This window comes from Calidris pugnax, unplaced genomic scaffold, assembly GCF_001431845.1.
Source record: "Calidris pugnax isolate Ruff unplaced genomic scaffold, ASM143184v1 scaffold421, whole genome shotgun sequence".
In the NCBI taxonomy this organism is placed as follows: domain Eukaryota; kingdom Metazoa; phylum Chordata; class Aves; order Charadriiformes; family Scolopacidae; genus Calidris; species Calidris pugnax.
This window is the reverse complement of record NW_015091166.1, coordinates 301,515-324,785: the sequence shown is the minus strand read 5'-3', so window position 1 is coordinate 324,785 and position 23,271 is coordinate 301,515. Positions and strand designations below refer to the sequence as shown.

The following is a 23,271-nucleotide window of genomic DNA, read 5'->3' as shown; positions in this document are numbered from 1 at the left end:
CTACTCACCACACTGTTCCTGATACAGGCCAGGATGCTGTTGGCTTTCTTGGCCGCCTGGGCACACTGCTGGCTCATGTTCAGCCGACAGTCGACCAACACCCCCAGGTCCTTTTCTGCCCAGCAGCTCTCCAGCCACTCTGCCCCCAGCCACAGGATGGGCTTGGGGAGAGACACCTCTATCACCTCCTCCCATTGCTGCCCTGAATCTGGCATCTCCCATCTGTGGCTGATCCCCAGCGACCAGGCCACAGGGACACCGGTGGGTTTTTTGGGTCCTTTTGCTCACCATCCCCTCCTTCCTCCCTTGAGCTCCATGTGGGCCACACCAACCCCCTGCAGCGCTACAGGCTGGGGGAAGTGTGGCTGGAGCTGCCTGGAGGAAAGAGACCTGGGGGTTCGAGTTGCCAAAGGGCTGAATATGAGCCACAGTGTGCCCAGGGGGGCAAGAAAGCCAATGGCATCCTGGCTTGTATCAAAAATAGTGTGAGCAGCAGAAGTAGGGAGGTGATTGTGCCCCTGTGCTCAGCACTGGGGAGGCCACACCTGGAGTGTTGTGTCCAGTTTTGGGCACCTCAATCCAAGAGAGATCTGGAGGTGCTGGAGCGAGTGCAGAGGAGGGCAACGAAGCTGGTGAGGGGGCTGGAGAATAAAATCTTATGAAGAGTGATTGAAAGAGCTGGGACTGTTTAGTGTGAGGAAGAGGAGGCGGAGGGGAGACCTCATCACCCTCTACAACTACTGGAAAGGACACTGTAGAGAGGTTGGTGCTGGTCTCTTCTCCCAGGGAGATTTAGGTTAGATACTAGGAAGAAATTCTTTACAGTGAGGGTGGTGAGGCACTGGAACAGGTTGCCCAGGGAGGTCGTGGATGCCCCATCACTGGAGGTGTTCAAGGCCAGGCTGGATGGCTATTTGAGCAACCTGGTCTAGTGGGAGGTGTCCCTGCCCATGGCAGGGGGGTTGGAACTAGATGATCTTTAAGGTCCCTTCCAACCCAAACCATTCTATGATTCTATGAATTAGTGACAGAAGGAGAGGGAATGGCTTCAAGCTCCAACAGGGGAGGTTTAGATTGAACATTAGGAAGGAATTTTTCACCCAAAGAGTGGTCGGGCGTTGGAAGAGGCTGCCCAGGGAGGGGGTGGAGTCCCCATCCCTGGCTGTGTTGAAGGGCCGTTTAGATGCAGTGCTGAGGGACATGGTGTAGGGGAGGACTTGGTAGAGTAGGGGAGATGGTTGGACTCAATGATCCCAAGGGTCTCTTCCAACCTGGACCATTCTATGATCCTATGTCCCTGGCACCTACATGCAGGAGACTTCTCCGCTCTGCTTGTTGATGCTGCACTTGCCCTCCTGGCACCGGGAGCACTTGTTGTCCTGGCACTGGGTGCCCTCGAACTGCGGAGGGCACCGGCACTGCTTGGCCCCGCTGGCCGTCATCTGGCACACGCCGTCGTTCTCACAGTAGTCGAAGCACTGCCCTGAGGGGGACGGGGGGGTCAGGGTGGGCAGCCCCACGCCGACCCCCCTGCAGGGCTGTCCATGGCCCCGCTCCCCCACAGAGCACCAAAACACCCCAGCTCCCCAGAGAGCGTCCCCCAGAACAGGGGGTCTGGGAGTCCAACCTCTCAGGGGCTGTCCCCAGAGGTCCCCAAAGAGCATCCCCCAGAAGTGGGGGGACCCAGCACCCCGACTGTCCCCAGAGGTCCCCAAAGAGCATCCCCCAGAAGTGGGGGGACCTGGCAGCCTGACTGTCCCCAGAGGTCCCCAAAGAGCATCCCCCAGAGCGGGGGGACCTGGCAGCCTGACTGTCCCCAGAGGTCCCCAAAGGGCATCCCCCAGAAGTGGGGGGACCCAGCACCCCGACTGTCCCCAGAGGTCCCCAAAGAGCGTCCGCCAGAAGCGGGGGGACGCAGCACCCCGACCGTCCCCGTCCCCCCTCGCCGCGGGCGGGCAGCACTCACGGTACTGGCAGCGGTCGCCGATGAAGGTGGGCAAGCAGCGGCAGTTGGGCTGGTTGCCCTGGTTGACGGTGCAGCTGCCGTTGTTCAGGCAGTAGTCGGTGCACACTTGCTGGTTGCACCGGGGGCCCGTGAAGCCGGTGGGGCAGCGGCAGGTGGGCATCCCTGCGAACCAGAGCCGTTATCACAGAATCACAGAATCACCGAATCTTAGTTGGTTGGAAGGGACCTCTGAGATCATCGAGTCCAACCACAAAAAAAAAACCCCAAAAAAACCCCCCAAAACACACCAAACAAATACAAACACCGCACCCACCAACTAAACCCCACACTCAACACCTCACCTTAAACCAATAACCTTGGGCACTAGAGCAGGCCCTGAAGAGCCATGTCTATACGTTTCTTAAACCCCTCCAGGGATGGTGACTCCACCACCTCCCTGGGCAGGCTGGTCCAGTGCCTGACCACCCTCTCAGTAAAGTAGTTCTTTCTAATATCTAATCTAAATCTCCCCTGCCCCAACTTCAGACCATTTCCTCTGGTCTTGTCGTTCGTCCTTTGGGAGAAGAGGCCAACACCCGCCTCTCTCCACCCTCCTTTCAGGGAGTTGTAGAGGGCAATGAGGTCTCCCCTCAGCCTCCTCTTCTCCAAACTCAACATGCCCAGTTCCCTCAGCCTCTCCTCATAGCGTGCTCCCCACCTGGCCCTCCGGCTGTCCAAGCCCCTGACCCCCCCACCCCGGCCTGTCCCCAGCAGCCTCACCCGAGGGGGAGGCGGCGCAGGTGCCCCCGTTTTGGCAGTAGTCCCAGCACTGGTCGATCTGGCACTTGTCCCCGTTGTAGCGGGGTTGGCAGCGGCACTTGGCCTGTTTGCGGGCGTTGAGGAAGCAGCTGCCGCCGTTGAGGCAGACCAGGTCGCAGGTGTCGGTGGTGGGCACTGGGAGGGAGGGAGGAAGGAGGGAGGAGGAAGGAGGGAGGTGAGCGGGATCGCACCGAGCGGGACCCCCCCCTTCCTCCTCCTCCTCCTCCTGCAGACCACCTACCCACGGGGGAGACGGTGGGCGAGGGAATGACCACGCAGGTGCCGTTGTCCAGGCGTTTGCCGTTGGGGCAGGTGCAGACGGGGCCGCTGGGACTGAGCAGGCAGAGCCACTCGCATTTCTTGCGGTCGCAGGGGTTGGTCACTGCACCAAGAGGGGAGGGGATGAGGTGGGGGGGGGTGGTGAGGATGGGAGGGTAACCCACAGCCCTCAGGCAAACGATGACCCCCCAACAGCTTTAGGACATTCCCCACATCCCCAAGCCCCACGCCTGACCCCTGATGCCACGTTGCCCCCAGCTGACAGCTCCCCATTGCTGCCGGCCTCCCCCCAATCCACCCCCTGCCCCATTAACCACCCCCAGCTCTGCCCATCCAGACACCCCCCACTTTGGGCAGGAAAGCTGGGTGGCTGAGTTCCCTCCTGCCCAAACCCTCCCCTCGCCCTCTGGCACCCCCCCATCAGAGATTAGGCCGCGGGCAAACCCCACCGACCCCCCAGGAGCAGGGTGGGGGGGTCCCAGGCCCAGCACCCACCCTCTGGTTGCTTGTACTGGTGGTAGAGCACGACGTCGGTGGCGTGGTTGAGGCCAGACGTCAGGTTGGTGACAGGCTTGTGCCCAAACTTGTGGATCTTGAAGATGCGGTTGTTGATGTAGGTGACCCCGTAGATGTAGTCCTCAAAGATGTCGATGCTGAAGGGATGGCTCAGCCCTGGGGACAGGAAGAGGGGACATGTGCAGGCAGAGATGGCACCGCTGGCTGCTCCCCGCCTCGGGCAGGGTCCATCAGGGATTTTTGGATGGATTCAAGGGCAGGGCCTCCCACCCTGTTGGAGGGGGATGGTGTTGGGGGGGAGGCTCTGATCCTGCTGTGGAGCATTGGAGGAGGAAAGCCCACCCTCGGTGCTGAGCATCCCTGGCTCCGTGCTGGGCTCTGCCCCACAGCGCGGCCAAGGCTGAGGGCCCCAAGGAGCCAGGGGTCTGGGCTGTGCCGCCATCCCACCCTGGGGACATGGCCTCCTCCCTGCCACTCTCGGGTGCTCCTCACCTTTCTTGTTGTCAATGGCCACCACGGGGTCGGTGCCGTTGAGGCGGATGCTGCCGATGACGGAGAGCTTGGCATCGGCCCAGTAGAGCCGCTCGTTGTGGTAGTCCACGGCCAGGCCTGCAGGGACACACACCCCAGTGAGGTACGGGCCCCCCAATCCACCCTGAGCCCCTCCTGACCACGAGGCCCTTGCACACTCCTGCCACGGGGTTCAGAGCTCCCAGGCCTAGCAGGTTGTACGTCCCTCCTCTCGAGGCTTTCGTCACCCCCCGTGCCCCTCCTGGCACCCATCTTGGTTCACCTGTTGGCCACTGGATGTTGTCCTGCACCAGGGTCTCGCGCAGTGTCCCGTCCATAGCGGCCGTCTCAATCTTGGGGTGATTGCCCCAGTCTGACCAGTACATAGTCCTGTGAAGGACATGGGCAGGTCATTCCCAGCAGGGGAGCAAGGACGGGGAAGAGCAGGACAGTCCGATGCCCCGTGGGTGGAGAAACCCTCCCGTGTTCTCCCCACAGTGTCCTAGAGACACTGATGTGGCCCCAAGGGCTGACTCCACGGCACAACAACTGGAGCTGACACGGAGCATGGTGCTGGGGCATGGGGAGCTTCCACCACGGACGGGCTTGTTGGTGACAGGAGCTGGGCAGAGGGAAGGGAGAAAGGGCTCAAGTCTCTCACCCCCTAAGTGGGTCGACTACGATGGCGTGGGGCTCATCGATCATGCCCGAGATCAGCGTCTTGCGATTCTCCCCTTTCATCTGGGCCACCTCAATGACATCCCGCCCCGAGTCCGTCCAGTAGATGTTCCCAGCGACCCAGTCGATGGCGATTCCCCGCGGCATCTTCAGCCCTGAGATCTGTGAAGGGCAGAAAGCAGGGGCGAGGTGAGGGCAGAGGACACCGGCAGCCGGGGCTCTGTGCCTCCCACCCACCCTGCTGCCAACAGGGCTCACGTTCAGGTGGGTGACGCCGCCGTCGATCTGGCGCCGGTTGCGGTTGGAGGCGGTGGAGGCAGCGGAGGAGGCGGGCAGCTCCCGGTACGAGATCCTGCCCGTGTGCCAGTTGGTCCAGTAGATCTTGTTGCCCTTGACGTAGATGTCCATGGCGTCGATGCGCACGTTCTCATCACCCTGGAAGGCCGGCTCGTAGGCGGAGTTGGGGTTGAAGGGGTACATGCTCCTGATCTTGTTGTCGTCCGCGATGTAGAGGATTTGGTGCTCGGAGCCTGTAGAGGAGGAGCTGTTGGCGTGGGCTGGGCTGGGAGTTGGGGGTCAGCCCAGCTCCACAGTGGGGCAGGGGACAGGGTCGCCAGGAGCTTGGCACCCCCTTGGGAAGGACAGAGTGAGGGCAGCGGCAGTGCCAGAAGGAAGGGTGGGCAGAGATGCAGGGGAGGAGGAGGAGGAGGGAGGGAAGAGCAATTGGGTCCTGCAGGGTGACACAGGCACACACGGGGTCCACATGGGTCCCCGTTCCCCACTGACCTTCTGCCTTGCACATGTTGTCCGTTTTCATGAAGTTCTTGGCGCAGCTGCAGACGTGGGAGCCCTTGGTGTTGTTGCAGAGCTGGGAGCAGGTCCCAAAGCGCAGGCACTCGTTGATGTCTGGGCAGCAGGAGATGGGGGTCAGGGGGAGCCCAGGAGGGTGCCCCCAGGCACACGGGCAGGGCCGGCCCCTCTCTCGGGGATGGTGTGAGACCCTGTCTCTTCCCATTCCCCACATTTGCGCCCCAAGAACACCATTTCTGATGCCCCAGCTGCTCCACAGGTGTGAAAACACCTCTCCATGGCAAAACCCAAGCGTAAACCCAATGGCCCAACCCCGAGCCCTCACAGAATCACAGAATCTTAGTGGTTGGAAGGGACCTCTGAGATCATCGAGTCCAACCACAAAAAAAAACCCAAAAAAAACCAAAAAACAAAAAACACCACACCAAACGCCCACCAAAAACACCGCACCCACCACCTAAACCCCACACTCAACACCTCACCATAAACCAATAACCTTGGGCACTAGAGCATGCCCTGAAGAGCCATGTCTATACGTTTCTTCAATCCCTCCAGGGATGGTGACTCCACCACCTCCCTGGGCAGGCTGTTCCAGGGCCTGACCACTCTCTCAGTAAAGGAGGTCTTTCTAAGATCTAATCTAAATCTCCCCTGCCCCAACTTCAGACCATTTCCTCTGGTCTTGTCGTTCGTCCTTTGGGAGAAGAGGCCAACACCCGCCTCTCTACAACCTCCTTTCAGGGAGTTGTAGAGGGCAATGAGGACTCCTCTCAGCCTCCTCTTCTCCAAACTAAACATGCCCAGTTCCCTCAGCCTCTCCGGCAGTGGTGGGATGTACCTTGGCAGGAATTCTTCTCCGGCACCTTCTGGAAGCCCCTGCGACACGTGCAGTAGGAGGTGGACTGCGACTGAACGCACTGGGCCTCGTCTCCACACATGGTGGTGTTGGTCATGCAGTCGTACGACTTGTGATCTGGGGTGGGACATGCCGTCAGCGCTCGTGCCTTTACGGCTTCCCCGGTGCCCACCCTCGTGCCCCCCTCCTGGTCCTCTGACCCCCCTCACCCACCGTGGGAGCAGGACTCCTCATCGGAGCCGTCTCCGCAGTCGTCAAAGAAGTTGCAGCGGAGGTTGGCGCTGATGCACTTCTTGTTCTTGCACAGGAACTCGTTCTTGTCCTGGCTGCAACTCTTGGGTTTGGCTGTGGGAGACTCTGCGGGAGCACGGGCAGCGGCTGTGACCCTCCGTGTCCCCGGGCACCCACCCCATGGGACCCCCCAGCCGCGAAGGGTGCAGGAAGGGACCGGGCAGGTACCCGGGACGCCTGCACCCGCCTCCTCCCAGTTTTGGGAAGAAAGAGTGGGCAGAGGAAACCCCCAACACCTAGGTTGAACCCAGGGCTCTGCGAGGAGCGGCCCCAGGGCGGCAGCGACCCACCCCCCCCGTCCAGGCTGGGCCCAGGGGCGGCCCCACTCACCGCAGTCCTTCTCATCCGTGTTGTCTCCGCAGTTGTCGATGCCGTCGCACTGTCGACCGATCCACAGACATACCCGGTCGTTCTTGCAGCGGAACGGTCTGTTGGGGGGACACTGGAATTTCACTGCACCGGCAAACAGAAACAAACGGTGACGGTGAAAGGAGACGCCATAGCCAGGCTGTCACACGTGTCACGACCCGCTGCTCGGCCTCTGCCCGCTCTCTGGGGATGCCTGTCCCACGGAGGGCGAGCGGGCTCCGGAGACTAAAGCAAAGAGACTGAAGCAAAAGACAATTGCCCGGTCGCTGGCCCAGCTGCAAGGAGGGGGGCAGCCCTCTTCCACCCGGCCCCCTGCTCCCCACTGCCAGCCCCACAACCGGCTCGGCACCTCTGCCACCAGGGCCACCCCCTGCCCCCTTGGCCCAACCAGCCGCCCCCGAGGGGGACCCATCTAGAAGGGGCACGCTGAGCTACCAGAGGCACCCAAGAGCCCCCTCAGGTACCCACAGGGACTGTCACCCCCCCATGACATGTGGATACCCGGGGGGCAGGCTGGGTGCCGGGAGCCGGGGGAGAGACAACGCGGCGTCACTCACAGCACTCCTCCGGGTTTTCATCCGAATTATCCCCGCAGTCGTCCTCCCCGTCGCACTTCCAGGCCAGGGGCTTGCACAGGGTGTTGTTGCACTGGAACTCGTCCAGGGGACACGTGCGAACTGCGACAGCGCGGGGCAGGAGGAGACATGTCAGCCGGGGCTGCCTGGCTGCCAAAACGCCGCTCTGCGGCCACAACTCCAATTTCCAGCATCGCTGGGGGGCTCTCCAGGGCTGGGATAACGTGTCCCTGCACGCCCTGTGGCTGAGCAGAGCGGTGCTGACACACGCTCAGGGCTCCCACCCGCAGCGGGGACACAGGAGACATGAGGGGGAGGACAGCAGATGTCATCTACCTTGACTTCAGCAAGGCTTTTGACACTGTCTCCCATAACATCCTCATTGGGAAACTGAGGCAGGATGGGCTGGATGAGGGGACAGTGAGGTGGATTGAGAACTGGCTGTGGGGCAGGACTCAAAGGGTAATGATTAATGGAGCAGGTTCAAGTTGGAAGCCTGTAACCAGTGGAGTCCCCCAGGGGTCAATACTTGGACCCGTGCTGTTTAATATATTCATCAGTGACCTGGAGGAGGGGACAGAGTGTATCCTCAGCAAGTTTGCTGATGATACCAAACTGGGAGGGGTGGCTGACACCCCGGAGGGCTGTGCTGCCATCCAGGGTGACCTGGACAGGCTGGAGGGCTGGGCAAGGAAGAACCTCATGAGGTTCAACAGGGAAAAGTGTAGGGTCCTGCACCTGGGGAAGAAAAATGTCAGGTACCAGTATAGGTTAGGGGTGGACCTGCTAGAGGCAACTACTGAAGAGAAAGATCTAGGGGTCCTGGTGGACAGTAAAATGACAATGAGTAAACAGTGTGCTCTTGCGGCCAGGAAGGCCAATGGTATCTTGGGTTGTATAGGGAAGAGTGTAGCCAGCAGGTCAAGGGAAGTCATTCTCCCCCTCTACTCTGCACTGGTGAGGCCACAACTGGAGTACTGTGTCCAGTTCTGGGCTCCCCAGTTCAAGAGGGACAGGGAACTACTAGAAAGAGTCCAGCGAAGGGCAACAAAGATGATTCAAGGATTGGAGCATCTCCCTGATGAGGAGAGACTGAGAGAGCTGGGACTCTTTAGGCTGGAGAAGAGAAGGCTGAGGGGAGACCTTCTCAATGCCTACAAGTATCTCAAGGGAGGGTTGAAGGAGGAGAGAACCAGACTCTTTTCAGTGGTTCCCAGTGAGAGGACGAGGGGCAACGGGCACAAGTTGGACCAGAAGAGGTTCCACTCAAATATGAGGAGAAACTTCTTCACGGTGAGGGTGACAGAGCCCTGGAAGAGGCTGCCCAGGGAGGGTGTGGAGTCCCCTTCCTTGGAGATTTCCAAGACCCGCCTGGGTGCTCCTGAGTAACGTGCTCTGACAAGCTCTGGGCAATCCTGCTTCAGCAGGGGAGTTGGACTAGATGGTCTCTATGGTCCCTTCCAACTCTAAAAAAAAAATAATTCAGTGACAACCCAGCCCCGAGGCGCTGCCGTTACCCCCAGTGCCGCAGTTCTCCTCGTCGGTGCCGTCCATGCAGTCCGCGTCGGCGTCGCAGCGCCAGCGCATGGGGATGCAGTGCCCGTTCTTGCACTGGAACTGGTCGAACTCGCAGCGTGGCGTGCAGTCCTTCTGCAGGGGGAGGGCGAGGGACAGCGCTCAGCAGGGACAGACCCAGCAGTGACAGCCTCCCCCGTCCCCTGTCTGTACCCAGGAGCAGGCTCTAAGCCTCCCTCAGTGGTGGGGGACCCCCGGCCGTGGCACGTGGCCCCATCCCACACGCGGGCAGGGCGAAGGCACTGGCAGAGGAGCCTCTGCCCTGGGGGCTGTACCTCGTCAGAGCCATCCGCGCAGTCGTGGTCCCCATCACACTTCCACCTGCCGGCGATGCAGCGGCCGTTGGCGCAGGAGAACTCGCTCTCGGAGCAGGGCCGGGGCGCTGGGGACAGAAGGGAGCGGCGTCAGGACCGCGGGCTGCCAGGGCAGGGCTGCCAGGGCAGAAGGCTCTCTACCCAACACCCGGTTTGGGGGGGGGACACCGGCTGACACAGACACGTCCAGTGGCACTGGGGACAGCGTGGGGTGCAAGCAGAGCCAGGGAACTGCCAGCTGAGACCACCTCCCAAGCCCCCTTCTCATCCCACTCCAGGGCTCCCAGCTCCCTGCAAGGAATTGGGGTTTTTTGGGGGTACCACGGACAGACAGACTCGCTTCTGGCAGCTTCCCCCAGCACACGTCCCCCAGGCTGTTCTTCTCCAAAGGCCCCACGGCTCCCCACTGCCCCACCAGCAGCTCCGGCAGGAGGAGAGGCAGCGGTGCCCTGGCCAGGTCTGGCAGAGGCAGCTCACCCCCTCCTCCCCTCGCAGGGCATGGGGACAGCCCCCCCAGCAGCCCAACGCACCCGCTGGGCTGGCACCAGCACCAATTGTGCCAAATCCACCTGCAGGAGGAGGGCACCGGGACCCTTCCCCTCCCCATCGCCCCGGGGGCAGTGTCGGGGGGCAGAAGCCGACAGGACGGGGTGGGAAGAGAGGGGCAAGGGGGGGTCCAGCTGGAGCAGGAAGGGTCAAGGTGGGGACAGATTTGGAGCCATGCACGGGCCCTGGCAGCGGAGGCAGCGGGGTCAGACCCTCCCCGACTGCGGCTCCGGTGGAGGGAGACGCTGGTGCCGCCGCTCAGTAAATCTGCTCAGGGTTGTCCAGACCCGACCCCTCTGCCCTCACCTGGAATTCATTGCCTTCGTTTATCTTAGAGAAACTGTACATGGAATTAAAAGATTTTGGCAAGAACCTACCTCTGAGCGCCCCATAACGACAGTGTGAAAATGGAGAAAAACATAAGATGAAGTGAAATGGCACAAACTCAAAAACACGACGTGAAAAACAACAAAAAAGGAAAAAAAAAAAAAACCAAAACGTTGCACCCTAGAGAGCTGGAGGGAGACAGAGGGACCCGGGGTGGGCACTGCAGGGTGGGAAGAGGGTCTGGCTCTGCCTGGGCCCAGGTGGCAGCAGACCCCGGTGCCGTCCCATGGGCAGCCAGGTCCCCTCTGGAGGGACAGGACCAGGCTCCTGCCTCCAGCAGAGCCCCAAGAACTGTGGACGGTCACCATCCTCTGCTGCTGAGCGGGGCAGGTGCTGGCACAGCTCCACTAACGAGCGGTAACTCATTAAGGGGCAGCAATTTGATTGTCTGCCATGGCTTCTGGGGACCAGCCGCCTTCCCACGCGCTGGTCCCGGTCCAGCTTTGTGACCCAGGTTCAGGTGGCTCCACAACTCCCCTCTCCCAAAGCTTCAGCGTGTCTCCGCTGCCCTCCCCAGCCAAACCCTTCCAGAGGCTGCTGCTGCTTCCCCCCAGGCTGGGGGCAAACCATGGGGTGATGCTCGGAAGCAAAACCCACTCCACTGCAGGTGCCCACAAGTGGGATGAGGCCCCCGTGATCCCCACGGGTGAGTGTAGCCACACAGGGCCCTGCTGGGGAGGGCACTGGGGTCACCTCCTCCCTTTTACCTCTCCCACTTGGGACCCCTCCTCAGAACAGCCTGAAGCCAAGCCCTGGAGGGGCTGCAGGACCCCACCAGCCAGAGCCCTGGGGTCAGGCACGTTCTGTCCACGGGGAGAAGAAGCTCCCCGGCCATCAGCCCTCGTAGCTGGGGGACACTGACAGCCAGCAGGACCCAGGGGGGGGACCTGAGCCCCTCTCCACCGTGCAGCTGGCTCCCGGGATGGCAAAGACTGGAAGGCAGCACGTACTGCAGCTCTCCTCATCCGAGTTGTCCCCGCAGTCGTTGTCGTAGTCGCACTGCCAGCGACCCGGCACGCAGCGGTTGTTCTTGCAGCGGAACTGGTAGGGCTCGCAGGTGCGTTCGTCTGGGAGGGACAAGGCAGGGACAAGGCAGGGACAGGCATCAGCATTGTCCCCGAACAAGGGGAGGGACGGCGGTGGCCCGGGGTGGGCAGAGTCCACACAGTTTGGAAAAGGAGCAGCTAAAACGTCCCCCAACCCCAAGCGCCACAGGGAGGTGGAGGGGACCAGCAGCGCCAGGGCAGCCTGACCCTCAGGGAAGGGTGGGGGGTGCAAGATTTTCCCTCGGGACTTGTCCCCCCAGTCCCTGCTCACCGCATTCCTCCTTGGGCTCGTCCGACCCGTCCCCGCAATCGTCCTCCCCGTCGCACTTCCAGCGGGCTGGGATGCACCGCCCCGAGTCCTTGCAGCGGAACTCGTCCACACCACAGGTCATTTGTGCTGGCAGGGACAAGGGGACAGGGACAGACATGGGGAGGGGGGGTTAGCATCGGGCAGGCACATCTCTTTCCCTGCAGGGCTGATGAACAGCTTGTGCCAGCAGCCTGGAGCTGATTGCAGCACCCCGGCTCGGAACGGAGAGGGAAGATCCCCCGTTTCAAGCTTTGGGGGAGAAGTCAGAGAGAGGAGTATCTCAGCAGGACAGATCCACCACCACCCGCTGCCCGCAGGGACCGAGCAGGGGATCCACCATCCCACAGACACACAGCCCTGACCAGAGCCCCAAATTTTGGTGTGGCCAGACCCACCTCCCCCCCCAGTCCCTGCACAGGCTTCTTACTGCAGTTGGCAGGTTCGTCGGAGCCATCCACGCAGTCGTTGTCGCGGTCGCACACCCAGACGCGGGGGATGCAGCGCTTGGTGATGGCACACTGGAACTGGTTGGGGGCACAAGTCACCTCCGCTGCAGGAGGGAGAGGCAGGGTCAGCAGAGGCAGTGGGGCAGGAGGGGGTCTGGCAGCCCACCCCACTGCAAAACGCTCCCCGCAGAGCAGAGAGAGGTGGGGATGCTCTGGGCATCACAACGGGTTTCTGGCCACACTTGGTGACCACATGTGTGAGAGGAAGGGGGAGAGGAGAGGAAGGGGGAGAGGAGAGGAAGGGGGAGAGGAGAGGAAGGAGGAGAGGAGAGGAAGGAGGAGAGGAGAGGAAGGAGGAGAGGAGAGGAAGGAGGAGAGGAGAGGAAGGAGGAGAGGAGAGGAGAGGAGAGGAGAGGAGAGGAGAGGAAGCCCTGTGGTGGCCACAGAAGACTTGACCAGCTGCAGGGAGCCAGGGCAGAAGCCACAGGGTCCTTCAGCTGCGCAACAGACTCAGTGCAAATCCAGAGCAAATATTGAACTTGCCACTGCGGGGGATTTAAGGATTTCATCCCCAGTAGGAAACAGAAGTGTCTGTAGGGGCAGCAGGGTGACGGTGGACAGGGGCTCCACGAAGAGACAGCCCAGTGCCCGGGGGCAGGAGCACCCAGAAGCTTTTCCAGCCCATGGAAAAGCCAAAGACACGAACTCCTCACCCGAACCCTGCCCGCTCCCCGTCCCCAACAGGCTCCTCAGCCCCCCACTTACGACAGTCCTTCTCATCCTCTCCATCACCACAGTTGTCCTGCCCGTTGCAGCGGAAAATGCCAGGAATGCAACGGTTGGTGTTGGTGCATTTGAACTGGCTGGGCAGGCAGACGTGGATGTCTGGGAAGGGAGGAGGCAGGGTCAGAAGCTGCAGCTTTGCTGGGTTTTGAGGGTCACAAGGGGAGGGGGGAACAACCTACCGCAGTTGGCTTCATCCGAGTTGTCCTGGCAGTCGTTGTCTCCGTCGCAGATGAAGGCTGGGTTGGTGCAGATCCCAGTGGAGCACTGGAACTGGCCCGGCCTGCATTTGAACTCAGCTGTGGGGCGAGACAGGGGGGAACGTTTGCTCTGGGGGAACGTTTTCAGGGCAAACCTTAACCTCCTTCTTTCTTCTCTGGGGTCCTCAGCAGGGACCAAGCACCCACCGCCCAGCCCCAGGCCCTGGAAGAGCTCTGCTCTGGTGACAGAGATGCTGTGGGGCTGGGAAGAGCCGGGCAGCACAGCGGGGGCACGGGGACACAGTGGGGTGCAGTCAGCCCCACACGGCACTCACGGCAATCCTCCGGCTCGTCCGAACGGTCCCCGCAGTCGTCCTCCGTGTCGCATTTCCACCAGAAAGGGATGCACTTGTCATTCTTGCAGACAAACTGCGAGAGAGAGATGAGCTTTGTGAGCTCAGAAGAGGGAGGGAAGACCCCAGAGGGGCAAGGAGCCAGGCCAAGGGCAGGGATCTCTGTGATGTCCCTCCCCGCTCCTGTGTCCCGATCCCACCCCACACAGCTTCTGGGCTTTGAGGGAGGGAGAGGAACAGAAGATGAGATCCTTCCAGAGATGAAGGTCTCTGGCTCCCCTGGGCCCCCGAAAACGGCTGCAGTCTGTACGGGCTGGCAAGTGCCACAGGAGGGAGGTGTTGCCCACACACACCAGCACCCAGACACAGCGCGGGCACCGGCACAACCAGAGGAGCCGGGACCTGGTGGAACCAGGACCTGGTGGAACCAGGGCAGGAAGGACAGGCAGAAGAGCCCAGGCACTCGATCACAGCAGGAGGGATGGCCCCAGGCTGGTACCTGGCTGGCTGTGCAGTTGGAAACGCAGGTTTTGCCATCGCTGCCCAAGTAGAAGTTGGTGGGACAAGCACATTTGTGCCCCCCGCCCGGCGAGAGGAGGCAGAGGTTGCTGCACCCGGCGTTGTTGGTCTTGCAGGGATGGTTGGGAACTGGGGAGAGCAGGGAGACAACCCCGAGTCAGACCAAGGAGGGAGACCCTCAGGGTAGCACGTGAGCCCCCAAGTTGCAAGACCCTTCTCAGAGGGCACCCCCCGTTGTGCCCAGCCCCAAATTCCTGCCCAGGGCTGCTCGGCAGCACCGGGGCCACCCCATCCCCTTGTCCCCACGGCTCACCGTCGGGCTGGCGGTAGGGGTGGTAGATGTGGATGTCCATGGGGCGGTGGAGGGTGCTGATCAGCAGGGTCTTGTTGGCTCCCGTCGTCTTGTGGGCCCTGTTGATGGACTTGGTCTCCCAGTCGGTCCAGTAAATGAAATCCTCGAAGAGGGTGAGCGCAAAGATGTGCGGGATGTCCTGGCTCAGCACTGCAAGGGGGAGCGGGCGGCTCAGCCGGGGGCTGCCCCACGACACCCTCCCACAGCGCAGCCCTTCTCCAGGGACAGATCTCCTCCCCTGGGGAGGTGGGAGGCAGAGAGGAGCTGCTGGACCTGGGGACCATTCCCAGCCCTGGCTCCTGATCCCATGACCGATCCCAAGGCACCCCACAAAGGCCTGGGGGCGCCCCGAAAGCCCCGGTGCCCTCACCCGTGTGCCGGTTGGAGCCGTCCAGGCTGGCGAACTCGATGTAGTCCTCCCTCGCGTCGGCCCAGTAGATCCTGCTGTTGATGTAATCGAGGGTGAGTCCATTGGGCCACGTTATCTTGGTGTCAACGATGACGCTGCGGTTGGTGCCATCCATGCCAATCTTCCCGATGAGGGAGTGGTCCCCCCAGTCCGTCCAGTAGAGGTAACTGGGCATGAAACAGGAGAACAGGAGGCTGAGTCCGGCCCAAGCCCCAGCAGCTCTGCCCACTGTGAGGCTAAACGATGGTAAGGGGGGCCACCAGCCCCTTCTCTGTGCCAAGGGGAAGGCCCGGGTCCCTCAGGCTCTCACCCATTCTGCACGTCCACCACCAGTGCCCGGGGCTCACGCAGGCCCGAGTTGACCAGCACGGTGCGGTAGGCACCGTTGAGCTTTGACACTTCGATGGTGTCCCGACCTTTGTCGCACCAGTAGAGGTTGCCCCCCACCCAGTCCACTGCCAGCCCATCAGGGTTGCTGAGGCCAGTGCGGTGAAGAACCTGTTGGGAGAAAACAGAGATGTTTGGGCTGGACGGGGAGAACCGTATCCTGCCGTGTCCCTCAGAGATGACAACATCCCCCCTTTCCCCGGCGCATCGCCCCGGCAGATGGCCCTGCCCCTCTCCTTTTCCCCACTCCTCTCCCCCCAGCCCTCCTTGCCCCCTGCTTGGGCACAGCGTGGAGCCCACCTCTGACCAGGATGGTGCTGCAAAACATCCCTCTAACAACCTGGGTCCTGTGGTGACCCCACAACAGGGCTTGTGCCCAGTTGCCCGGTGGCCCTGGTGCCAGTCTGGGCCCCTTCAGGCAGCCTCTCTGGGCAGGGGGTGGGCTCAGACCCACTGCTGGGACCGGGGGTGCCCCAGGCCCCACCTGAACGTTGCTCCCGTTGATGTGCATGCGGCGGATCATGCTGCCCTGCGTGGTGACATCTGTCCAGTAGATCATCTGCTCCCGATAGTCGAAATCCAGAGCCACCGCGTTGTTCAGCCCCTGGGAGAAAGGGAGAAGGGTTGAAACGGCCTCACTTTGCTGGCACAGGGTCACAGGGGCTTCACGAAGAGCGGTGACCCCCAGCCTCAACTCGCCGTCCCTGCAGCTGAGAAGTTAAAAGCACCTACAGGGAATTGTTGTGCAGCCCCTGGATGCTCATAGTGAGGGCTGTTTATACAGGATCTACCATCTGACTGGGAATCACAGAATCACAGAATCTTAGTGGTTGGAAGGGACCTCTGAGATCATCGAGTCCAACCACAAAAAAAAAAAACCAAAACAAAACCAAAAACACACCAAACAAATACAAAACACACCACACCAAACGCCCACCAAAAACACTGCACCCACCAACTAAACCCCACACTCAACACCTCACCATAAACCAATAACCTTGGGCACTAGAGCATGCCCTGAAGAGCCATGTCTATATGTTTCTTAAATCCCTCCAGGGATGGTGACTCCACCACCTCCCTGGGCAGGCTGTTCCAGGGCCTGACCACTCTCTCAGGAAAGTAGTTCTTTCTAACATCTCATCTAAATCTCCCCTGCCCCAACTTCAGACCATTTCCTCTGGTCTTGTCGTTCGTCCTTTGGGAGAAGAGGCCAACCCCTGCCTCTCTACAACCTCCTTTCAGGTATCCCCTCAGCCTCCTCTTCTCCGGGAAGCCGAGAGCCCGAACCCTCCTGTCCTGCAGGACCCCTCTCCAGCCCCAAAACCCCAGCCACGTGGGGCCGGTGCCCCCTCCTGCTCCTCCCGCACCTGCTTGAGCAGCGTGTAGTTGGAGCCATCCAGGTTGAGCTTCCTCAGGTAGTACCGGTTGGCAAAGATGAGGAAGGGCTCTTCATCTGGAGAGGGAAACCAGAAGAGGTATGAGGATGCGGGCAGATCCCCTGCGGACCTGCTGCCCTCCCAGCCCCACAGTCTCCCAGTCAGGGGCAGCTCCTTCACTTTGTGGAGCACCGTGACCGACTCCAAGGCCAGCAGCATCCCCACGGTCACCAGAAGAGCCTCCCCACCTCTGAGTCCGCCTCTTGGCTCTCACCTGTGACAGCTTTACAGCTGGTGGGGTTGTCAGGTTTGAGCTTGTAGCCCTCTATGCAGAGGCACTTGTAGCTCCCCAGAGTGTTGATGCACTTCTGGCTGCAGGGGTAGGTGGTGGAGCACTCGTCGATGTCAATGCACGTCTTCCCATCGTCCTTCAGCCGGAACCCGGGACGGCATCTACACTGCAGGAGGCAACGGGGAGCTGTTAGACACGGCCAGGGCCTGCACACGCTGGGACGTGACAGGCATCACCACGGGACAAGCGGGCTCAGGCACGGAGAGCTGCCAGACACAAGGGCAGCACGTGCAAGAACAGGCCAAAAGTGCCCGCGTGCGGAGCCCTTGCCCAGCTGGCACAGGACAGGAGCGACCCTCCCGCTAAGAGAATCACAGAATCACAGAATCTTCTAGGTTGGAAGGGACCTTCAAGATCATCTTGTCCAACCATCAACCTCATTTTGACAAAAATAGTCACCCGCACAACAAACAAGGAGCATCATCACTAAACCAGACCTCCCAGCACCACATCAACCCGGCTTTTGAACACCTCCAGGGATGGGGCCTCAACCCCCTCCCTGGGCAGCCCATTCCAAGGGCTGAGAACCCTTTCAGGGAAAAAATTTTTCCTAATATCCAGCCTGAACCTCCCCTGGTGCAACTTGAGGCCATTTCCTCTCGTCCTGTCGCCTGGGACTTGAGAAAAGAGACCGACCCCCACCTCTCTACCCCCTCCTTTCAGGGAGTTGGAGAGAGCAATAAGGTCTCCCCTCAGCCTCCTCTTCTCCAGGCTGAACACCCCCAGCTCCCTCAGCCTCTCCTCATCAGACTTATTCTCCAGACCCCTCACCATCTTTGTCGCCCTTCTCTGGACCCACTCCAGCACCTCAATGTCTTTTTTATGGTAGGGGGCCCAAAACTGGACACAGTACTCAAGGTGAGGCCTCACCAGTGCCCAGTACAGGGGGACAATCACCTCTCGGGCCCTACTCCCCACGCTGTTCCTGACACAGGCCAGGATGCTGGTGGCTTTCTTGGCCACCTGGGCACACTGCTGGCTCATCTTCAGCCGACTGTCAACCAACACCCCCAGGTCCTTTTCTGCCCGGCAGCTCCAGCCACTCTGCCCCCAGCCTGTAGCGCTGCCTGGGGTTGTTGTGACCGAAGTGCAGGACCTGGCACTTGGCCTTGTTGAACCTCATCCCATTGGTCTCAGCCCATCGATCCAGCCTGTCCAGATCTCTCTGCAGCACCTCTCTACCCTCCAGCAGGTCGACACTCCCACCCAGCTTGGTGTCGTCTGCGAACTGACTGAGGGTGCACTCGATCCCCTCGTCCAGATCATTGATAAAGATGTTAAAGAGAACTGGCCCCAGTACCGAGCCCTGTGGGACACCACTCGTGACTGGACGCCAGCTGGATTTAACTCCATTCCCCACCACTCTCTGGGTCCGTCCCTCCAGAACAGTTTTTAACCCAGCAGAGGGTATTCCCATCCAAGCCACGGGCAGCCAGTTTCTCCAGGAGGATACTGTGGGAGACTGTATCAAAGGCTTTGCTGAAGTCCAGATAAACAACATCCACAGAGGAGGAAGAGGAGGAGAGCATCCCTCCTGCTGACCCTCCCGGCCCGCAGGACCCCTACCTTGTATCCGATCTTGAGGTCCTCGCACTCCTGGGAGCACCCACTCAGCTTCTTGTTGAGACACTCGTTGATGAAGCAGTTGAGCTCGTCGGAGCCGTCGGCGCAGTCGTTGTTGTTGTCGCAGAGCAAGGCCTCCGGGATGCACTTCCCGTTCTTGCAGAGGAAGAAGGAGTCGTTGCACTTGTTCTCTGCACGGGAGGAGAGGGGGGGGTCAGCGCGAGGAACCGGGCAGCCCCCCCGTGGCCCCGTGGCCCCTGCGGGTACCTGGGCTGCTGCAACGGGGGTTCTTGGGCGCTTCGTCCGAGTGGTCGTGGCAGTCGAACTCGCCGTCGCACTCCCACTGCCGGTTGCTGAGGCAGCGGCCGTTGGCGCAGCGGAACTCGTGAGGGCCGCAGGTGGGATACTCTGCAGGAGGACAGGGGGGATCAGATGGTGCTGCCCACCTTCCCGAGCCAGCCCAGGAGCCCCGGGGGCACTCTGGAGCTATGGCACCCCTGCCCAAACCTCCCCGAGCCAGCCCAAGAGCCCCGGGGGCACTCTGGAGCCATGGCACCCGTGCCCAAACCTCCCCACAGCCTCCTCGAGCAGAGCAGGAGCCGCGGAGGCAGCAAAGATGGGTGGGTTTGGGTCTCTCCAAAACTGCTCTGTGCCAGGGTGGAGGCCCCGCAGCGGGGCTGGGGTCACACCTCCCCCGCACCAAACCCCTCCTGCTCCCCCCTCACCCTCCTCTCACATCAAACCTCTCCTGGATGATGAAGGCCTTTGCAGGGTTCCATCTCAAAGCCCAGGAGACCCAGCGTGGCTGCCAGGGCTAGTACCACAGGAGACAGAGCCCTCGCTGTGTCCCCCCCCCACAAGTCCCCCCGGAACCCACCGCACTCCGGGGACTCGTCGGAGCCGTCGCCGCAGTCGTCGTCGTGGTCACACACAAAGTGCTTGGGAATGCACTGCCGGTTCCCGCACATGAACTCCCGCTCGTCGCAGGTGTTGTTGTACACTGCGAGGAGACATCGCTGTCAGCACCCCCACCATCCCCACCATCAGGCTGGAGAGGTAGGTGGGCCCAGGTGAACCTCATGAGGTTCAACAAGAGCAAATGCAAGGTTCTGCACCTGGGCCGGGACAATCCTCACCACCAATACAAACTGGGGGGTGAGGGATTGGAAAGCAGCCCTGAGGAAAGGGACTTGGGGGTGCTGGTGGAGGAGAAGCTGGACATGAGCAGGCAGTGCCTGGTGGGCAAGTGGCCAGGACGAGGCATCAGAGAATCATAGAATCGTCCAGGTTGGAAGAGACCCTTGGGATCATCGAGTCCAACCATCTCCCCTACTCTACAAAGTCCTCCCCTACACCATGGCCCTCAGCACTGCATCTAAACGGCCCTTCAACACAGCCAGGGATGGGGACTCCACCCCCTCCCTGGGCAGCCTCTTCCAACGCCCGACCACTCTTTGGGTGAAAAATTCTTTCCTAATGTTCAGTCTAAACCTCCCCTGTTGGAGCTTGAAGCCGTTCCCTCTCGTTCTGTCACTAATGACCTGTGAGAAGAGACCAGCACCAACCTCTCTACAGTGTCCTTTCACGTAGTTGTAGAGAGTGATGAGGTCTCCCCTCAGCCTCCTCTTCCTCACACTAAACAGTCCCAGCTCTTTCAATCACTCTTCATAAGATTTTATTCTCCAGCCCCCTCACCAGCTTCGTTGCCTCCTCTGCCCTCGCTCCAGCACCTCCAGATCTCTCTTGGATTGAGGTGCCCAAAACTGGACACAACACTCCAGGTGTGGCCTCCCCAGTGCTGAGCACAGGGGGACAATCACCTCCCTAATGTCCTGTCCTGACGGGGACCCTGGGGAGCAGGGGGCAGCCCCCCCAGGGAGCTCTGGTGCCCTACACCCTGCTCTGGCCCCCGGCCCCACCGCGCACCCCTGAGCCCCCCGCTCTGGGGACTCACAGCAGCCGGCAGCGAGGGTCTCGTCAGCTCCGTCCGCACAGTCCTTGTCACCGTCGCAGAGCCAGCGCTCCGGCACACACACGTAGGTGCCCGGGCACTGGAAGGATCCTGTGCTGCAGGTGGTCAGCCCTGGGGAAGGGAAAAGCAGGAAGGAGACCAGTCACCCCCACTGCGGGGAACGATGATCACAGAATCACAGAATCTTCTAGGTTGGAAGGGACCTTCAAGATCATCTTGTCCAACCGTCAACCCGACTGACAAAAATAGACACCCCCACAACAAACAAGGAGCATCATCACTAAACCAGACCTCCCAGCACCACATCAACCCGGCTTTTGAACACCTCCAGGGATGGGGCCTCAACCCCCTCCCTGGGCAGCCCATTCCAAGGGCTGAGAACCCTTTCAGTGACAAAATTTTTCCTAATATCCAGCCTGAAATGATGGGGGAGGGGGGGGGCAGGATATGGGGGGGGCAGGAGAGCAACGAGGACCACGGCACAGGGAGGCAAAGGTGGGAGAAGGGATGGGCAGAGGCAGGAACACGGGGAGACGGAGCAGCAGGGACTGAGGGAGGTGAGAGCAGACTCACGGCAGCGACTGTCCTCGTCAGAGCCGTCCCCGCAGTCGTCTGCCCCGTCGCACACCCAGAGCTTGGAGATGCAGCGGTGGTTGTTGCACTCGAACTGCACGGGGTAGCAGAACTTGTCTGGAGAGGAGGAGAGAGAGAGGAGGGGTGAGAGCCGGGGCGACGTGGGCAAGATGTGGCAGCAGAGCACAGCCACGCCGGGCCAGCTGGGCTCTGGGGCTGGCACCCAGGGTGGTGCTGGGGCTCTGGCAGTGCCCACAGGCCACGCTGAGGGGCTTGGCAGAGTGGGATTCCCTACCCTAGAACTGGGGAGGTTCCCGAGCACCGTTTGTGGTTTGTTCAGGGAGGTTAGAACTAAAACCATAACTTAAGTGAGCCGTACTTCAAAATGGCCACAGACACTCGTGCGTGTGCTCAGCAAACAAACGCACCAGGACGTTTGCACTGGTCACCGTGAAAAGCCCAAACTGGTGGAATAAGACCACAGAGGGGGAAGAATCTGGAGTCTGGTGCTTGGCAAAGGGATGTCGGGGAGAGGAGAGGGTCCTGCCTCCCCTCCAGCACGCGCTTGTGCTCCCCACCCCACGCTGTCACCTCAGAGGCCTTCGCTCTCCCCACCCCACGCTGTCCCCCCAGAGGCCCTCGCTCTCCCCACCCCACGCTGTCACCCCAGAGGCCTTCGCTCTCCCCACCCCACGCTGTCACCCCAGAGGCCCTCGCTCTCCCCACCCTGCCGCTCACTGCAGTGAGTCTCGTCTTCCCCGTTCTCGCAGTCGTCCTCTTTGTCGCAGGTCCAAGTCATGGGGATGCACCTCCCGCTCGGGCAGGCGAAGTAATTGGCCGGACACTTGGGCTTCCTCCCACCTGGTTTGTGAAGGAACTGTCAGGTAAACGGGGTGGCGGGGACGCGTCCTGCCTCCTCCTCCCAACCCAAAACCCCCTCTGTGACCCCGCATCCATCGGCACCCTGTGGCACCCTCTGTGCACGGGCTGCACAGGCACAGGACGATGGTCCCGGTGGGCAAACAAAGCACCCACCACCCAAACAGACCCCAAAATGGGAGCACCCGACCAGAGGGTTGGTGTGATGCCCCCATCTCCCGGCCCCGAACCCCCTTTTCCTCTCCCCACTCTCACCCGGGCAGTTGCGCTCGTCTGAGTAGTCTCCACAGTCGTTGGCCCCATCACACACCCAGGTCGGGGCGTAGCACAGAGAGGTGTGTTCACATTTCTGGAACGTGGTACCCTTCACCCCCAGCTTGAAATAGCTGCTGCAGTCAGTGGCGGCTGCAAGGAAGGGACCCCCGGGTGAGGGGCGTTGCTTGCCGGTGGCACAGCCCTTTGGGTCCTGCTCCCACCGCGCAGCACGAGCCCTGGCCCTGCTGCTGCCAGCCCTTCCCTCCCCACAGCAGCACCGAGCTGTGGGATCAGCCTTTCTGACAGGCTGTGGGGTGGTGAGGGGCCAGGGGGGTGCCCCACTGAGGGGATGGGGGCCAGGACCCTTGTCCCTCCGTGATTCAGCACAAGTTCCCAAAACCAAAAGGGGGTGCAGGGACCCGGAGCCCTGCCCACTGGAGCATCCCCAGAGCTGCAGCAGGGCAGAGCTCGGGCGGCAGCAGGGAAGGGGGACACTCACTGCAGTTCATCTCATCCGAAGCGTCCTCGCAATCGATGAACTGGTTGCAGCGGCTTGAATTCCCGATGCAGCTCCCGTCGCGGCAGCGGAACTCGGTAGCAGCGCAGCTGGTTTCTGCAGGGGGGAAACCCCCACAGAGGATGAGGTTGAGCCGAGGTACAGCCACCCCATGGCCCTCCACTCGAGCTGCAGACACCCCCTGCCCAGCACAGCCTGACCCTGAGCTCCCAGCTCCAGTCCCCTCCTGAGGGGTCTGAGACCTCCTGCCTCTTTGGCTCCCACTCTCTGCCCAGCAGCCCCAGCTCCTCTCCTGAGCTGGCCTGTGGCCACCAGACCCCGACGGGCTCAGGGAAGCTCCTGACCTTCCCCGTGGGTACAGCCACCCCATGGCCCCCCACTCGAGCTGCGGACACCCCCTGCCCAGCACAGCCTGACCCTGAGCTCCCAGCTCCAGTCCCCTCCTGAGGGGTCTGAGACCTCCTGCCTCTTTGGCTCCCCCTCTCTGCCCAGCAGCCCCAGCTCCTCTC

General features: G+C 61.3%; 1 protein-coding gene across 1 annotated transcript in view; it reads right to left on the bottom strand.

Moving 5' to 3' along the window:
- The window catches only part of LRP1 (LDL receptor related protein 1), a 116,789-nt gene that overhangs the window by 7,672 nt on the left and 85,846 nt on the right, over window positions 1–23,271 (bottom strand). The window contains exons 49-85 of the mRNA XM_014959362.1: window positions 22,745–22,858; window positions 22,246–22,395; window positions 21,838–21,972; window positions 21,112–21,228; window positions 20,521–20,649; window positions 19,444–19,566; window positions 18,834–18,974; window positions 18,570–18,757; window positions 16,926–17,109; window positions 16,643–16,728; window positions 15,760–15,879; window positions 15,199–15,386; window positions 14,850–15,055; window positions 14,441–14,629; window positions 14,108–14,256; window positions 13,591–13,684; window positions 13,238–13,354; window positions 13,038–13,157; window positions 12,254–12,376; window positions 11,788–11,913; window positions 11,421–11,537; window positions 9,499–9,605; window positions 9,166–9,298; window positions 7,631–7,750; window positions 7,035–7,157; window positions 6,627–6,770; window positions 6,396–6,530; window positions 5,534–5,653; window positions 5,006–5,277; window positions 4,731–4,909; window positions 4,353–4,459; window positions 4,052–4,168; window positions 3,539–3,715; window positions 3,006–3,146; window positions 2,726–2,899; window positions 1,967–2,128; window positions 1,309–1,483 (exon numbers count right to left, since the gene is read on the bottom strand). Of these exons, the coding sequence (XP_014814848.1) occupies window positions 1,309–1,483; window positions 1,967–2,128; window positions 2,726–2,899; window positions 3,006–3,146; window positions 3,539–3,715; window positions 4,052–4,168; window positions 4,353–4,459; window positions 4,731–4,909; window positions 5,006–5,277; window positions 5,534–5,653; window positions 6,396–6,530; window positions 6,627–6,770; window positions 7,035–7,157; window positions 7,631–7,750; window positions 9,166–9,298; window positions 9,499–9,605; window positions 11,421–11,537; window positions 11,788–11,913; window positions 12,254–12,376; window positions 13,038–13,157; window positions 13,238–13,354; window positions 13,591–13,684; window positions 14,108–14,256; window positions 14,441–14,629; window positions 14,850–15,055; window positions 15,199–15,386; window positions 15,760–15,879; window positions 16,643–16,728; window positions 16,926–17,109; window positions 18,570–18,757; window positions 18,834–18,974; window positions 19,444–19,566; window positions 20,521–20,649; window positions 21,112–21,228; window positions 21,838–21,972; window positions 22,246–22,395; window positions 22,745–22,858 (5,302 nt within the window). The remainder of the gene's footprint in view (window positions 1–1,308; window positions 1,484–1,966; window positions 2,129–2,725; window positions 2,900–3,005; window positions 3,147–3,538; window positions 3,716–4,051; window positions 4,169–4,352; window positions 4,460–4,730; window positions 4,910–5,005; window positions 5,278–5,533; window positions 5,654–6,395; window positions 6,531–6,626; window positions 6,771–7,034; window positions 7,158–7,630; window positions 7,751–9,165; window positions 9,299–9,498; window positions 9,606–11,420; window positions 11,538–11,787; window positions 11,914–12,253; window positions 12,377–13,037; window positions 13,158–13,237; window positions 13,355–13,590; window positions 13,685–14,107; window positions 14,257–14,440; window positions 14,630–14,849; window positions 15,056–15,198; window positions 15,387–15,759; window positions 15,880–16,642; window positions 16,729–16,925; window positions 17,110–18,569; window positions 18,758–18,833; window positions 18,975–19,443; window positions 19,567–20,520; window positions 20,650–21,111; window positions 21,229–21,837; window positions 21,973–22,245; window positions 22,396–22,744; window positions 22,859–23,271) is intronic.